Source organism: Corticium candelabrum, chromosome 3 (genome assembly GCF_963422355.1).
Source record: "Corticium candelabrum chromosome 3, ooCorCand1.1, whole genome shotgun sequence".
Taxonomy (NCBI): domain Eukaryota; kingdom Metazoa; phylum Porifera; class Homoscleromorpha; order Homosclerophorida; family Plakinidae; genus Corticium; species Corticium candelabrum.
In genome coordinates this window covers 6,623,945-6,640,411 of record NC_085087.1, presented here as the reverse complement: position 1 = coordinate 6,640,411, position 16,467 = coordinate 6,623,945, and the positions used below count along the sequence as shown (strand labels likewise).

The window sequence follows — 16,467 nt, the reverse complement described above, 5'->3', positions numbered from 1 at the left end:
CGTAGTGATCGACAATCCGGGGAACGATGGGGCGAGGAGAGGCTGTCTTGAGTCTAGCATTGAAGGGCTATTTATTCAAGAGTGGTTACCCAGTTTCCAATAGGCAAGTGTGCCTGTAGCACATCTTTGTGTACCAAGGAACCAATGCAGGTTGCCTCCATCATCCACTGGACTATTTGAATCAGGAAATTTAATGGCGTTCCAGTGGTACACAGATGGTACAGCAGTAACCTGAATGGTAAATGAACATCATTATGAAGTTAAATACTCTACTAGTGAATCCTTAATGGCAGTAAATTATTAAGTAAATGCCAACCATCAAGATAACAATGAAAACAATGAAATAGTAGTGTCCATAGCCGTAGGAACTGTGTGCGCCAAGGGGGCGATGGTTTCCCTGTAATTTTCCAACCTCATTATACATTACTCCCAAATGCTATATGCATATGATATGGTATTATATGCATTGGCTGCTATAGAAGGTAAATCGACTACCATGAAACTTACAAGTCCAGGCAATTACAACCTGAACAGTTTACACTTAGATTGAGACTGCTAATTGGATCTGACATGATTATATATGTACAATTACACAATTGAATCTAGCACAACAGTTTGTGTATATTACAAGTTTAATTTATTGTTCAAGCAAGGTTTGCTTATAATACCTACAAGAATCATTCTACCCAAATTATACCGACTGAGTAGAGCGACATGAGCGATGAGCTCTTACCAGTAATCTGTTGCAATTATTTAAACAATGACATAGATCTACAAAGTTACTACTTAATGCGATACACTATAGAGCTCTTGGTACATGTTTACCACACTGCTGTCACTGTCTGAAACTTCTCGTGCTGTAAATGTCATGAGAACAGTCTTCTAACTTCCTACCACACAGAGAGACAATTATTGTGAAACAAGACAAGCAATGGTAAAATCACAGTTTGTACTAGACATATAAACTATAAGCTAATAAACATTTAATAAGTACACTTGCATTGAATAGTAAGGTATGAGCTTGTCTTGTAATTCTGAACCCAGCTTGCCGCAGCAGTTATAGTCTTAATTAATGATTGTTAACAGTGACAGAGCAAGGGCGTAACTAGCCTTAAAATTTTACCGAGGCAAGTTTATATAAATTAATTAATTAACCTTTAGGTTTCTCAGTCACGTGTGTGGCAAGTGCTTCATGTGCCGTGAACATGCGCTAGCTAAGTGCGAGAACGGTGGTGAAAGAGGACTTCTTCTGTTCGGTAACCGCGTGCAGAATGCCCGATCTTTTCTGTTATCTACTAACTGATACATCCAGCAAAATTTTTGCAACGCCACACCCATTTTATTTACCGAGGCAGTTGGCTGCCTCATGCCTAGTTACGCCACTGCAGACATTCAGTTTAATTAAACAATACCGTAAGTCAGAATGAGATCATCTAGATGAAGACATTCCACTGTTGAGAGAATGTGTAGCTGCTGTCACAGAATTTAGTGCAGATAATTAGATTCACAATATGTTACATTTCCAGTGCAGCTACATGGCACTAGACGACAATCCTACATAGCTAGCTAGCCTACTGGCATGTTACTGAAGTCATTCTCCACGACTCTGCACTACTGCTGCACTTCTGCCAGAAATGTGTACACAGATCTAGAAACCGGCATAAGTCTCGCGCAGCCAGCCCCTCCCCACGCAGTTCCAGTCGAAAATTATTACAGTCGAAGAGGGAGAGGGGCTGGTGCAGAGACTCTTAACGGTGAGTCGTCGTGTCGCCGCTAAATTTTAGACCGCATCCCCCTAATCAACACGTGCATTAATTAACAGTAACGACACACCCACAATAACTGGTTTCATGACGTATGTTTCGTACTTTCGATGATTCGTTGCAAACGAGAGTGTCTACTGGGCACACCACTGATCTTCGTCCTACCATCGACAGGTATTGCAATGGCACTTAGACGGTAGCGTAGGCGCGAGTGCCCCAATCCGAACTGTCTGAAATATCCGGAACGTGTACGTACAGCTCAGAAAGGAAGAAAACTGTTGCTAGAAATGGACTAATTATTAAAGTTTAGTAAATAGCTAACTTCCTAGCGCTACTCACCAAACGCTATTCATTTGCAAAACTATTACAGTGGATACAGCAGTAGACCTACGTCGGTAAATAAAATATTAATTAGTGATCGAGTAAATTAGAAGCAGACTTACCTGCGGGAATGTAGACTCGATCCAGTCTCTCTAGCGGCAATGGTGAATACCGTATACCTTCGTGCAGTGGCACATATGGACACAGAATACACACTTCTGTTCTATGCATGTCTTGTACCCGGATAGTCTACTCATGCAAGTTTTGCAGCAATAATAGTGAGGGATGATTTTAGTTATAGTTTTATATAAACGTTGGTAAATAAAGCTAGGTTAGGTTTTTGATACATCTGTTGTTTGATGATTGTTGTGAACTAGTAATATTTCTAAGAAAGTATTATTTTGTCTTTGTTTCAGTGAAAAATTTGCAAGAATTGATTTTTTTTACGATATTGCTTCTCGTCTATATGTCAAAGTACAACTTTTAATATAGTGCTATGGGCAACATAACCTAGAGCTCCTGCTATGTATACATGTTTGAGTATTGGCTACTTTTGTAGCATGCATCTGAATCTCTCATGATTGAGAATTTAGCACAAATGGAAATTATGGCTTCTAGTCCCCAAAGCATCTGTTTGTGTCTAGACCTTGACCTCTAGGAATCTTGTATTTGATATGATCTGTATAACAGTTGAATCTGAAAAGAACACAGAAATCAGCGTTGGTTTGCTTTGTCGATAAGTGTCTGGATTGGTTGGGTTATGGGTTAGTTGGATTTAATTCAGGGTTGGTTATGTTCAGAGGTTGCTTGGGTTGCAGAGTTGGTTGGGTCACAGAGTTGGTTGGGTTACAGAGTTAGTTGGGTTACAGAGTTGGTTGGGTTACGGGGGAGGGGGGTTGCTCAGGTGGGTTGCTCAGGTGGGTTGCTCAGGTGGGTTGCTCAGGTGGGTTGATCAGGTGGGTTGATCAGGTGGGTTGCTCAGGTGGGTTGTCGGAGATGGTCGATCAGAGCATAGCTTCTGTACTTTGATATTGCTGTTGATCATCAATAAAAACTATTGTTAATTAATTAATTAAACGCATTGGTTATGTACTGTGTACAATAAATTGACACTGCATGTTGCGTTTCAAATTTGCATTTGACGGCATCTATTGATCATTCTACATGAGCATGCAATGTCATTCTATATGATGTGTAGTTTTGTCGCCTTTCTCATTATGGTTCATGGCTTTCTTTAATTAATTAATTAATTAATTAATTAAGCCTACTATAATTAACTTAAACATGTCGTTGTTTCAGTACACAGGCAGGCTACTAGTGGTTTTCATACCATTTGACATGTCCACTAACTCTTTGCGTAGACTTGCCTGCAAATATTAGTGCCCCTGTTTGTTCATTTTCTTCACATTTAGCATGTAACACATATCTATCACGTGAGTCGAATTCATTTGAAGTCAAGACCTGAAGAGGGATGGTACCGATTCGCCTACTTGTTGCTGTTGTTCTAGTCACTGTCTCAGGTTAGATGTCTAGTTAAATATACTACAGTTTAGGTGGCACGGCTCCTTTTGGGAGGCAACAGGATGCATTTTGGGTACGTATACACCTGTACTGGCGTTTTGTTCTTGACTCACAAGTATGAATGAATAATAGTTATTGGGGCGGCCTGAGACTTGAACTTCAGCCACTGAGATCCAGGGGCTGCACTAGCCGCCTTTTGGACGCCAAAGGTCGTTCTTTGAGGCAAAACTCGCTTACTTCGTCGTCTGGTCCTTTTTTTTTTTTTTTTTTTTTTTGTGAACGGCGGGCAGTGGCCTCTAGTTAGTCTAGCGATTGCGACATAGATGTCGTGTACGGTAGTTCTAGCACCAACCTGTCGCATTGATACGAAATCCAAACAGACTGTTAGCTAGGGAAGTCCCGCCCCGCGCCCACGTTCTTTTGACTTCTCTCACAGAAAATTATTCATTAGTACGTATACGCACAAAAACAGCTTTCTGCGGTCGACTGACGCTTACTGTCTAGCTGATCGCTTTAAAAATTACTGTTTACTAATGCTGTTTAGAAAATTAACGTTGATGATGATTTTCTGATTTTTAAAAATTAATTAATGTAGTACTTTTCCATTATCACCGCCTCCTTTCAATATAACGATCTACTTTAGTTAGCATATTTGCGCTAGTAGCAGAATGTACTGGTACTGAGGTAAGGAGTGTCCGTCCAGTCTTGGGCTGCATGGACTTGAAGAACTATTGGTCATTTCGCTAGCATTGTGTGCAACTAGCTGCGTAATGAGGTTGCATGTATTGGGTACATGTGTTGCGTACATGTTGCTTACACGCAATTTGTGCATGCATGAGTGAAAATGGTATCTGCACGAGCCTAACAAAGTCTGACCTTAGCTGTCTCTTAGTATAACTCTAGCTAGATGCCTACTAATAAATAATGTCACATCTTAGAAACATTAAGCCAACAAGCAGTCACTTGCATACAACAACTACCATACTTGGATCTACCACGGTTATTGTATAAGCCGCTTCAATAAAACTTTATTAAAGAATAGTTTTTTCGTTCTTTTATACAGAAACCAAACTGCACTGCTGCAAACCACAATCTCCTAGAGAGCTCTAACTGTAGCCATTTATTAGCAACAGATTGGTTGCTGGGAATCGCTTGAACAAGTGTCAAGAGATTATACAGTGAAGAGTGAAGCATTCAATAAAAAGATTAAGGTTGAATTTTGCACTGTAAGCTAGCTGTCATACATTCACCATGCATGTATCAAGCGGTTCATACTGTTACACTTTGACAAATTGTTGACAGAGTAACAATTGGTTATTTTGCAAGCAATTAGAGTAGCCTGTAGATAGAAGACTAGGGGCGCATTTCTTTAGTCTCCACCAGCTACAATCTGGTTGAGGTTATGGATCACTTTCTTTATGTCTTCAACGGTTAGGCTGGATTAGCTAGAGGAGGTTGGTTGAGCTCCACTGATTCTGGTTGAAGACATAAAGAAATGCTACCTTACCTGGTAGAGATCTACAACCTTAACCGGAATAGCTGATGGAGACTAAAGAAATGCACCCTAAATAATGACATGTCTAATTGCAGCAACAGGTGTTGGAATTTGTGGTTGTTTCTACTAATTAATGCTTTACTGTACTAAAACTGTTAACGTTGCTACGTTTAAGAAAGCAGTGTACAGTTGAAGCTTTCCGTGTTTCTGCAACTTACCTCTGCATTCAGTAGCTATGCACAAAGCCAAGTGCAGACTTTGTGTTCACTGCTGTGCAGAAACTTTCACTGTCGAAACGGTGTAGTACAAGACATATCCTTGTCATAAACATGTACCTTTGTGTTGGTACTAAAATAGGAAGACAGGCACTTGGATAATTGCTTGACAAATCATGGCATGATAAATCATTATGTTCTTGCCTGCACGCTAGTTTTTGTCGGTGGTGGTTCATTTCCTGCTTTGCTAATGAATGAGCTTGCTATGTATCTTGCTACTCAAATCAGCTGTTGACAAACCTGCATATCTTGCTACCTAATAATGAGTTATGGTTGAAATGAATTTAGATACTGGGATGGAAGGCATTAATTAACTGCTACTGCAGTTGTCATTCTTTTACCTGTTTGTTGTTTTTGCATGCATTAACTGTACAACTTTTGTATTTACTGTGTCGACCATTGGGAAGACAGTTTTCTATCTTTTAAGATTAATATAGGTCTGATTACTACCCTAGCTAACACTTGTTTACTTAAGTCTAGTGTACTCCAATCTATTATGACAACTGAATAAAAAAGACTTTTCCTTTATTCTGCAAGTGTCTGTAGCAAACTGCATCTCACTGTACTGCTTCCAAAACTGAACATTGACAGTTAGAACTTTCTCAACCATCTACCAACCTTCCCAATTGCTGTTTCCAACCACTAGAGACTAGAGTATTTATGAGTACACGATAACAATATACTTGTTTGTTGTATAGATGCTGCTATAATTTTCCTTCATGCTCCATCTGGTACCGTGTATATTCCTCCAAGTGGCTTTCCTGCAAAGACAGTGACATGTGTCACCAATGAGAAAGCTAGCATCACATGGGTGTTTGCTGATGGTGTTGTATTGGATCCTGCTTTATATGGCATTAGGACATTGAATGACACTGCCAGTGCTATAGATATGAGTCAACAACTGCTTCTCAATATACCAAGCAGGATAACATTTCTTCAAATATACTGCCAAGCGGGAAACATAAGCAGCACTAAATTTGGCTTTCTAAGGGGAGGTAAGTAGAAAGCTTTGTTAGTCATATCACTGATTGTTTATTTGACAACATCAAAATAACTTGTATTTAAAGATGCATGCCACTACAGGAAATAGTGTGAATATCTGTAAGTTTCATCCACACACTGTCATTTGAACAGGTCTCCTTCAATATAGCAACTGCAGAGTTCACTGCTTCATATTATCTTTTAATCTTTTTTTACAACACTATTATCATGCAATGTCATATCTAAAGCAACACCCAGATAGTTAATTAATATACTCCATGCAAGCAAGGTTTTCTCCATCAAGCTGAAACTCGAAATCAGCAATAGACTTCAGTTCGTTCTTGCTACAAACACCACAAAAGCACTTTTCATTGAACAACACATTATTCCTAATTGCATATAAACCACAAATGTCCACCAGTTTTTATACCGTTTACACAGTTGGGGACACCAAGGTAAGTTCATCAGTATTTAATTAGGCAATACAGCCATAATACCATTTAGCAATCCTTGCTGCACCTTAACCAGAAACAGATAATTCCTTCAGTAAGCTGTCTACATGCACAAACGGGACAGGGTGTGCATGGAAAGAGAAAAGAGGGGAACACTTTCCCCTGTACTCTATTTCTGGCGCCAAAGACTAGACAGCTTAGTTGTCATTCCACCGAACTTGCATTTGCTGGGATTACTACAGAAGCACAACAATTTTGCAAGATATGGGGGACATTAATCTCTAAACATTTAACTGCTATGGGTGGCATCAAGAGACTCCATCTAATGCAATGATAAAACTAAAGCAGAAAAATACACAGCTGTTTCTATTTGAGATGTGATACTTTATGGGTTTTTTTACCACAAAAGGAATGAACAGTTACCACAAGTACATAGTCCTAACTCTTGGAGTGTGTTCACACCTGACACTGACATCAGCAGACTAAAATTTAATGATTAGGCAATCATTAGCGCACATGCGTTCACATCACTAATTATTTATGATTAAAGTCACGTGGAACATGAGCGTAATTAGCCTCGAAAGCTTTTCATCAGTCATATCCGACAAGAATCCATGCGAAATGTCTTGATGAATCTATGCAGTGCTTTAGGTTTTAAGGAAAGAAACAAATTTTGTTTGCTTTTTCTGGCAGCCCTTTCGGGGACAACAGGAAGTTGTCCCAGGCACTTAAAACGTTGCCTCTTTTCCCACGTTGTTGCTGCATTTGTAGCAGCATCCAAACAACACCACATCAGAAACATTGGCAGCATGCTCTTTTCATATATTATCTCACATGCTAAGGCGTGTTTCTAGATGGTTTGTTTTGCACAACCTGAATGTGCTAGTTCCTAGTGGAAACAGCCGCTTTCTTGAACTTGTTTAGTTTTTAAATGCGTTTCAGCTAGTTTAAGGTGCAGCTAGTGGAAACATGGCCGTACCGTAGAAATATTTGCACTACCTTGATTTTGAATCAGCAACAAGCTGCTTGCGTTTTCTTTACAATGTGGAAATATGTATGATGTTGAAAAGAACTGCATCAAAGGACCCAATTTCACAAACTTGTTATTTTTTGTTTGGACTTGTATGCTGGTTTTGCCCCACGAATCAAGATACACACTTTCATGTTTCCATCATGCTCTAATGCTATAATATACATGAGCGGTTTTCAGCACAGGCTGGCTGTGTTTGCTAAACAAACCAGTCTGACAAAATTTGTGGGCTACCTCAGCACTGCTTGTCGTGGTTTAGCCTGTGTTCATACAACAAATACACCAAGTCAATCCTGGCCAGTGCATGTTGGTCTGGTTACAATTAAGTGCCAGTGTGTGAACAGGGTATAATTAATTTTCTAGATTCTCATACCTGTGTGGCAGTGTTACACATTGATGATTCTGATTATAGTTTTGCAGTTCATCAAAGCAGACTTGTACACATTCACAAGAGACGTAGATTAGAACTAATATACATGGAAATTACATGTGTTTACCCGTGAATGTTATATCATTGATTTTAAATGATGGTGATAGGCATAATTGTATTGAAATGATGAAATGAGGGCATATAAAACCAACTATTAACAAATTAGGACTTAGTCTGGACACAACTTGGACACTGTTTTCAAACTAAGAAGCGTATAGCGCTGAACAGTAGGCAGTGTTCGAAAAGTGGTCGTTAAGTTGTCATTTGACAACTAACTGAGTTCATGTGACGACCAATTGTTCCAGTGATGTTGCCATAGAGACCCAGTGTCTTTGTTTTAATGCTGTAGAGTAGAATAGTGAAATTGCTCAGGTCGGGCTGGGGTGGCGCCTCTGGGTCCTGGGATATCGTTTACTTACCAGAACAATTAGTATCACTGTTTGATATTTATGAAATATATGGTAACAGTCCTAAACGTTTTGACAACTGAAAATTTTGTGGGGTTGCCAAGATGATGACTATGTCTGCCATATTTGGAACACTAAGTAGAGCAGCTTGTTCTTGTGCACCAAAAAGTTTATTTGTGCTTTCTTGTTATTGGCTATTAACTGTTAACCGAAGTTGTGTTTACACTCTTGCTTCCATAGTTATGAGCCTTCTGAAAACCACATTAGGATTGTTGCAAAGAATTACAAATTTAGACGCTATTTTCTTTGAAGCACACTACTTGTAAAATCTGTCTAAAATCGTGCAAAGCGACTGTTGTTTTACATGTTTGGAAATAGTCTGTGGGTGCTTTCACACACAGGGTTAACTTGGGTAGAGTTATGCTAACCCTACTCTACCCAACTTACGTTCACCTGTAGAATTCTGGTAATTAGATGCAGAAGATCTAGAGTAGAGGGAATACATTGATTACTTGAAGTTTCTGCTTGAGAATAGGAAAGCAGTAACGCCGATAGCAGAACACGAGAAGGAGAAGCCATTTGGAATTTTAGCACGATCGATTCTAAGGGTGTTTTTGCGTATATTAGGACGTGTCTTTGCTAACCCGTTTTAACCCGGTTAACCCTACTCAGGAGCCAGGGTTAGCTTAACCCATGTTTGTTTAACCCCAGTCATAACTCAGGCAGACCTGCCAACCTAGCTGAATCAACTGCCTGAGTTCGCAGGAAGAATGCGGGATTTTTAAAATTCTTTGACACACCTACGATTGCATTAATATCATTAAATTTTATAATGTAATAAATGTTGAATATATATATATATATATATATATATATATATATATATATATATATATATATATACATATATATATATATATAATATACAATTATCAAAATTTAAATATTTGTATGCTTGGTTGGAGTGGAAGCTATTAAATAATTAATTAATTAATTACAGTACACTTAACTTTATTAAATAAGCAAACTGCAACAAATGTAAAACACTGCCTCTTATTGAGATATAAGCCTAGACTAAATCCATGAACGAGGTATATATATATATACACACATTAATATTCTCACTGCTAGTTTGGATGTTTTAGATTCTCTGGCCTTCTTCGATCGGTTTTCTAGCAATGTGCAACTCCTTGGTAGTCTAGGATAGCCAGCTCCTCTTCCTTTTCCACTTTTGGACAGTTTGCCTGACCGACTCCTTTTATGTCAATGTTGTGACCCAGAGACTCTGATTGTGACCAATCAAGTATGAAAGAGCCGGATGGAGAGAGGGGCTGGCACAGAGACATTAATATCTGGATATCAAGTATGTACTAGCTTAGCTAATTAAGGGTATGGTTACACAGTACAGGCACGCCCACCAATGGTCAGAATATGAGAGATTTGATGCCAAATGCGGGTAGGCAGGAGAAGAGTCCCAAATGCGGGAGTCTCCCGCTTAATGTGAGAGAGTTGGCAGCTCTGCCCAGGGTAACTTGGGTTTACTAAACTCGCGTTCACACGTCTGGGGTAATTGGAGTCTAACCCAAAGTTCATCCGATTTAACCCAAGTTAAGCCTGTGTGTGAAAGTGCCCTGTAGTTGTCAAAGTACAGTAATGGGAGTTACCACATACGGGACATAATATTGGTTGTGGTTATGTAATATTAGGTTCCCAGATTACCTTGCATTGAGCTGCAGAGCTCTTATTAGAACATTTGGTGCTAAGTAACCAGTGAACAAATATATTGTCAAGCAGGAAGCATGCAGAGCACAATTTCTCTTACAGCGGGGAGGTAAGTAGAAAGGTCTGAGTTAGTCATTTATTGATTATTTATTAATTTGACACTAATTTAATATAGAACTAAGTAGAGCTATAATTCACTTGTATTAATTTAATACTCTGCAGACAAATACAAGCTAAACAGTTAGCCATAGACAAATTTTTTGCCCCTTCAAGTTCAAGAGTACTTTAATTCATGCATCTGAAGTGTGTATATACACTCAGTGATGAAAACCTAAACTAATCTTCATTGTAGTGTAACAGTTATGGACATTTGCAACTATTTGTAAAGATTTTGTTTTCTATTTTAAGAGCAGAATTCTTGCTACAAATGTTTCTTCAAGTTTGACTGATTTCTATGCGTTACCTAAAATTTAGATTATATGGTTGATGTGTCATGAGTGTTGGCAATTCTATACTTAGTACTCTGATTTAATCAATTGGAATTATTCACACTAATATAAATATAAGTATAAAATATAAAGTATATAGTCTTGCCAATTCCAGCATGCCTGCTCCATTGATTAAATGGTGAGATCGACAGACAGGCTAAAATCGGAAGTCCTTGGGTCTGAGCTTTGGCTAGCAGTCACTAATATGTCATTTTTTCTGTAAACAACTTTGTTCCATTCTGTTTTGTGGTAGTAACTTACTCGCAGTTTCTTCTCACAATGGAGAGTAAACAAACAAGTTTGGTCTTGTTGATCTTGCTGTCAGCTAATTTAAAGAGCTGCTATGGAGCTTCTTAGAATCTATATATTCCCCTTGGCTAATTGTTTTTGGGAAGCTCTCAGACTCTTGGTAATTTATCTTGATAACTCCTTCCAACTGTAGTTATACATTACCAAAGAGTCTGTGGAGAATAAATAGCCAATAATTAGCTGAGGCCAATGATCAAGGGCAAGCTCAATTTACCGTGATAACCCAAACCAGCCATAATCTAAGTGATTTGTTATATGATTACTTGGACTGCTGGTCATCACTTTTTACTGGAATAAGTGTTAGAGGTGATTTGATGTTGGTGTTAGAAACCACAAACAGTTCGTGGTTTGAGTGACATTACATGACAGCTTAACAAGGAAGCCAGCTGTCCATAAGGAAGACAGCCACTCCACAAGGAAGTCAGGCGCCAGCAGCAACAAGTCATGTGGTTATCAACCCATTCACATATGGTATAGACAGTAGTTCCAGTTTGTTAATCGTCTTTTTCTGCTTAACCTGGTGATATTGCTACATGGCAGTGTGTCGATTTTGAGCCTCTCAGGGGGAAGATGTTGGAAATAGACTAGTAAGAAGAGATTTCAGAACGTGCTACATGCGAAAATGTCAAGCAGTACTAAAAGGGTAGATATGCAAGAATCCGGAAGCAATTATAGACGACTGATGGGTTATAGAAGGCAATTGTAATTTAGAGAAATTTGCAGTGTTAAGTGATTATGTCGTATTTGCATGAGGTTTTCCTACTGTTTACTGACGGTCAACAGGATCCAGAGTTTCTGAAAGGGTTAGGCATACTTAGCTATAGGGTACTGAGAATGTGATGTCACGAAACAAAATCTGAGATCTATACCAATTACTGATTACTGATACTGACAACTGAATCACCAAAATTTGTCTAGCTTGGACGTCTCACAAAGTTGAATACCAGTATGAATGAAGATCCTTCCACTGGCTGGTCACCCAATGTGATTGCCAGCTTGTACCCATTTGGTGCAAACACCATCAAGAAACTAGAAATTCCTAACTGTTTGATGTTGATGCTTCTCCTTGTGCTGCTGGTCTCAAAAGGGCACCTGTTGCACTACCCTCTAGTTCAGCCTTTAGTTAAACCATCAATAACGGTAAATTTGCAGTGCTAAGCTGGTTGAGCTGGTGGTGTTTTATGACAAAAATATAGCATCAACGGTCCAATTAACACCCAATCATACAACAAATTAATTTAATGTCTATTTTCTAAGGGAACAAGTAACACAAATTTGTGCACCACTTGCCAGTCAATGTCTTCTTGCTCAGGCTCAACGTGATTTCCTAACAGACTCTCTGTGTACATGCCTGATGACTCAGATCATGTCAAGTTTTTGAGCAAGCTTTGCTAAGAGCATATTTAGTATTGTGTGAGCAATTCCCTTTCATGATAGAGCACATAGCTATAATGGCAGGGTATAGTGGTAATTAAATTTAATGTAAATTTAAGTCAGGTTATTATGTGATCTTTAAGTTAAATCAGAACTTATTTTGCACATCACTTTGTTCAAGTGCAGCAATTTCTCTGAAAGAAGAGCTCAAAAAGGGAATTTAAGCATTAGTAAATTCATGCCTCTATGCAAAAGTGTCACCTTAGTTTCAAAACTGAATGTACCAGTACACAATGAGACCATGGTAGATTACAATACTGGAATCCAACAAATTCAACAAATCCAGCTTGTAAATCAGTGTAACCATCTGAGACAAGGTGGAAATTTACTGCATCTCTGCATTTGTAATGCTACTACAGAACTCTTTTTGTTCTTACATGAATTTTTAGCCCAATAGTCAACAAAAACAAACAGTCATGCACTTTGGCAGCATGTTTTCTTCTTATAACTGATGACATCATTATCACAGACACTCTTACCGGTACCTCTACATGTTGATACACAGCGACCAGTAGAACACCAGACAGAGGCTGAAGTTTGCCCATCGTGCCTCTACGAGAGAAAGTTGATACTCACTGATTCAGGGCTCTCCTGACCGCTACTGTAGACAAGTTATACTTACGCTTAGATGTCCGGTCTCTCCTTTGCACTTGTGCCTCAAGTGAGCTACGTCATATTGATTCATATGGAAAGGTTCTGTCAACAAACTTCACACTTTCCCAGATCATGCCAAGTGGTCCAGTTTAATTACTACTACTTTGTCAGCTAGTGTTTAGTTTGCCATTTGCTACCACTTACGTGGAATGCATGTTTTCCATGTTGACAGTTATCAAGACAGAGCGATGCACAATCTTTTGCAGGAGCTAGACTCTTTAGGTCTTTTTGAGATAATGCAGAGGATCCAAGCCTAGAAGAATTCTGAGGATGCCATAGCTAGCCTTACATGTATGTTGGGTAGCAATTAACCACAAGAGAGCAAAAGCAGAATCCTTGAAGGAAGTTTACAGCTAAAAAAGATAAGACGACTTTTGGCAAATTTGTTCTAAAGAAGACAGTCATGTCAATGAGCAATTTTTGCCTTCAATGATTGGGACACATGGCTGCATCCCGTGTCACCAATTACAGCAGATGAAGGCCGGGTCAGACGTAGAATGTGCCTGTGACACTGAATTATGCATGATCATTATTAATGCATTATGCATTGTTTTTATTAGTATGCAAAGTTCTTTTAATAGTGAGTTTATATCTAGTCTGAAGTAATGCACCGACTGACTAAAAAATTTACTACCTTGTTGACAGTTCAGTTAACTTAGTTTAGTATTATAATACCCTCTTTATTGTGATAGTAGTAAGCAAGATCAAGGTGGTGCTATGGACACAATGTGGACACAAACATCAGTTTGGCCACCGCTGAAAGTGGTCGGTCTCACTAACCATCTTACTTATATCTAGTAGTAATGGTAGTAGTAATTTTTGTCTGATTTGGTATAGATAGAATTTTGAAAGATTAGGATATCTTATATGTTATTGTTGCCTGTATAGTAGTTGTAGTTCAAATATACCAACCGTTCACAGCATTCCTATGGTAATACCTAGGTCCACAAACCTTGTATAGCCACCAAGTAGAAATTAGCGTCAATGGCAGTGCGTCTACCACCATCACTCATTGCCATTAATTGTAGCCACCACCACAACCACCTGTTGTCATCATGATCAATAACAGTCAACTGCCAAAATAAAATCCATCAATATGCTTTTTTGTCAATTTCTTAACAAATTGTCAAATATATTTCTGCCATTATTTTATCTTATATGGTATGTTGATAACACTTATGCCACAACAGGTCCACACCACCAAAAGGGTTTCTGGATATATCCTGCTGCTGCCATTGGAGATAGTGGAACATACAGCATCATCACCCACAGAAAACAGAATTTTGTGGACTCCTATTGCGATTATTTGCATGACAGTATTCGCCTCCCCAACGTCCCCAACAACTCAAGTACCGTACAACCGGTTATTTCTACGGTCTTAAATTTCTGTGATTTGAGAACTTAGACATAAGTTCAATAACTGTGCATTATATTTCTGCATTCTAACCAGGAAGACAGTTACTAGTACACAAATGCTACATTGTACACATGTACATACCTCGAAACAGTGATTTCCTGGGACTCCAAAGATAGATCTAAATATATGCTAATTTTATTATGCGCTTCGTGATTTTTTTACAGAATCTCTAAATTCAAATGGTGTAAAACCGATCTAGCATTATATGATCATAATTTCACAGATAATTATTGTAATAAGTTGTTTAAAGACTTTGAAAACGTCATGTGACTCACTGCAGAAATTCTCGGAGCTATAGAGCATAGGATCTAAAGACTGTATGGAGTCCAGAGACTGAGAGTTTCTACAGCAAGTGGATAAAAGATACCACCAGCTGCTGTAACTCTGTCATCGTGTGAGGAAAGTCTTTGCAAGCGTTTGCTGCTTCTGCAGCAACTCCTTCACTGCTGGCAGCTTTAATAACGAATGAAGGCTGCAGGCTGCATATTGGCTTTTGTTACATCGAAGAAGTCGGGGCGACCCAGAAGAAAATCAGGATGAAATATATCATCAGGACGACTGTTGTCATAGCCAGAACAACGTTGTTCCCTTTTTGCATGCTTGTTGTTTGTTAGAATAGCATGGTAAATCACTTTGCAAAGGACGTTGTTGCGTTTGATCTGGAGAGGACCGTGATCCATATGGAAAGGTTTGGTACACACTTCACACTTTCCCAGATCGTGCCAAGTGGTCCAGTTTACTACTACTTTGTCAGTTAGTGTTGAGTTTGCCATTTTCTACCACTTACTGGGAACAAATATTTTTCCATGTTGAAACTTATCAAGACAGAGCAAGGCACAATCTCTTGCAGCAGACTGTTTCAAATCTTCTTGAGATAATGCAGAGGGTCCAAGCTTAGAAGAATTCTGAGAATGCCATAGCTAGCCTTATGTTGGGTAGCAACCACAAGACAGCAAATGCAGAATCCTTGAAGGAAATTTACAGCTAAGAAAAGATAATACGATTAGGTAAATTTGTTCTAAAGAAGACAGTCATGTTAATGAGCAATTCTTGCCCTCAGTGATTGGGACATGTGGCTGCATCCTGTGTTACCACTTACAGCAGATGAAGGGTCAGACGTAGAATGTGCCTGTGATACTGAATTTGTGCATAATCATTATTAATGCATTATGCAGTGTTTTTGATTAGTAGGCAAAGTTCTTTCAATAGTGAGTTTATATCTAGTCTGAAGTAGTGCACTGATTGACTAAAAAATACTACCTTGTTGACAGTTTAGTTAACGTAGTTTAGTATTATAATATCCTCTTTACTGCGATAGTAGTAAGCAAGATCAAGGTGCTGCTATGGATGCAATGTGGACACAAACATCAGTTTGGCCACCGCTGAAAGCAGTCGGTCCCACTAACTGTCTTACTTATACAGTATCTAATAGTAATAGTACCGGGGTTTTCCGAAACAGCGCCCAGCCGAAAAACCGCCCAGTGGGCGATCTTTTGGAAACGGTTCTCATTTACAGCCCATGGGCCGCTATTGAGAATCAAGATTGTGTTATGTGTTATTTAACTAATCCAAGTTTAATTGTGTATCCAAGTATAGTTGAGCTACCGGTAGTTATTCGTTATGTCTGAAAAAAAAGAGTGTGTAGGACGTACGAAGATGGGACTTGACTTGCCTACTCTATGGTACTCCAGTCCATTGTGCAGATGTTCATAGTTTCCTATTAAGCGCCCGGGCGGCTATTGAGAGCGGACATTTGCCCAAGAAATTC

At 38.9% G+C, this 16,467-nt stretch overlaps 1 protein-coding gene and 1 long non-coding RNA gene across 2 annotated transcripts; one reads left to right on the top strand and one right to left on the bottom strand.

Annotated features, from left to right (window-relative positions):
- Window positions 1–96: 96 nt before the first annotated feature.
- On the bottom strand, window positions 97–2,315 carry LOC134177354 (uncharacterized). The gene is made up of 3 exons (XR_009969481.1): window positions 2,207–2,315; window positions 2,103–2,150; window positions 97–890 (listed from the first exon to the last, which is right to left on the bottom strand). It is a non-coding gene; the product is annotated as an uncharacterized LOC134177354 (long non-coding RNA).
- On the top strand, window positions 1,867–6,702 carry LOC134177353 (uncharacterized). The gene is made up of 3 exons (XM_062644127.1): window positions 1,867–1,937; window positions 3,497–3,604; window positions 6,074–6,702. The coding sequence occupies exons 2-3, from the start codon at window positions 3,556–3,558 to the stop codon at window positions 6,376–6,378; spliced, it is 354 nt and encodes a 117-aa protein (XP_062500111.1). The 5' UTR covers window positions 1,867–1,937; window positions 3,497–3,555; the 3' UTR covers window positions 6,379–6,702.
- Window positions 6,703–16,467: the final 9,765 nt, after the last annotated feature.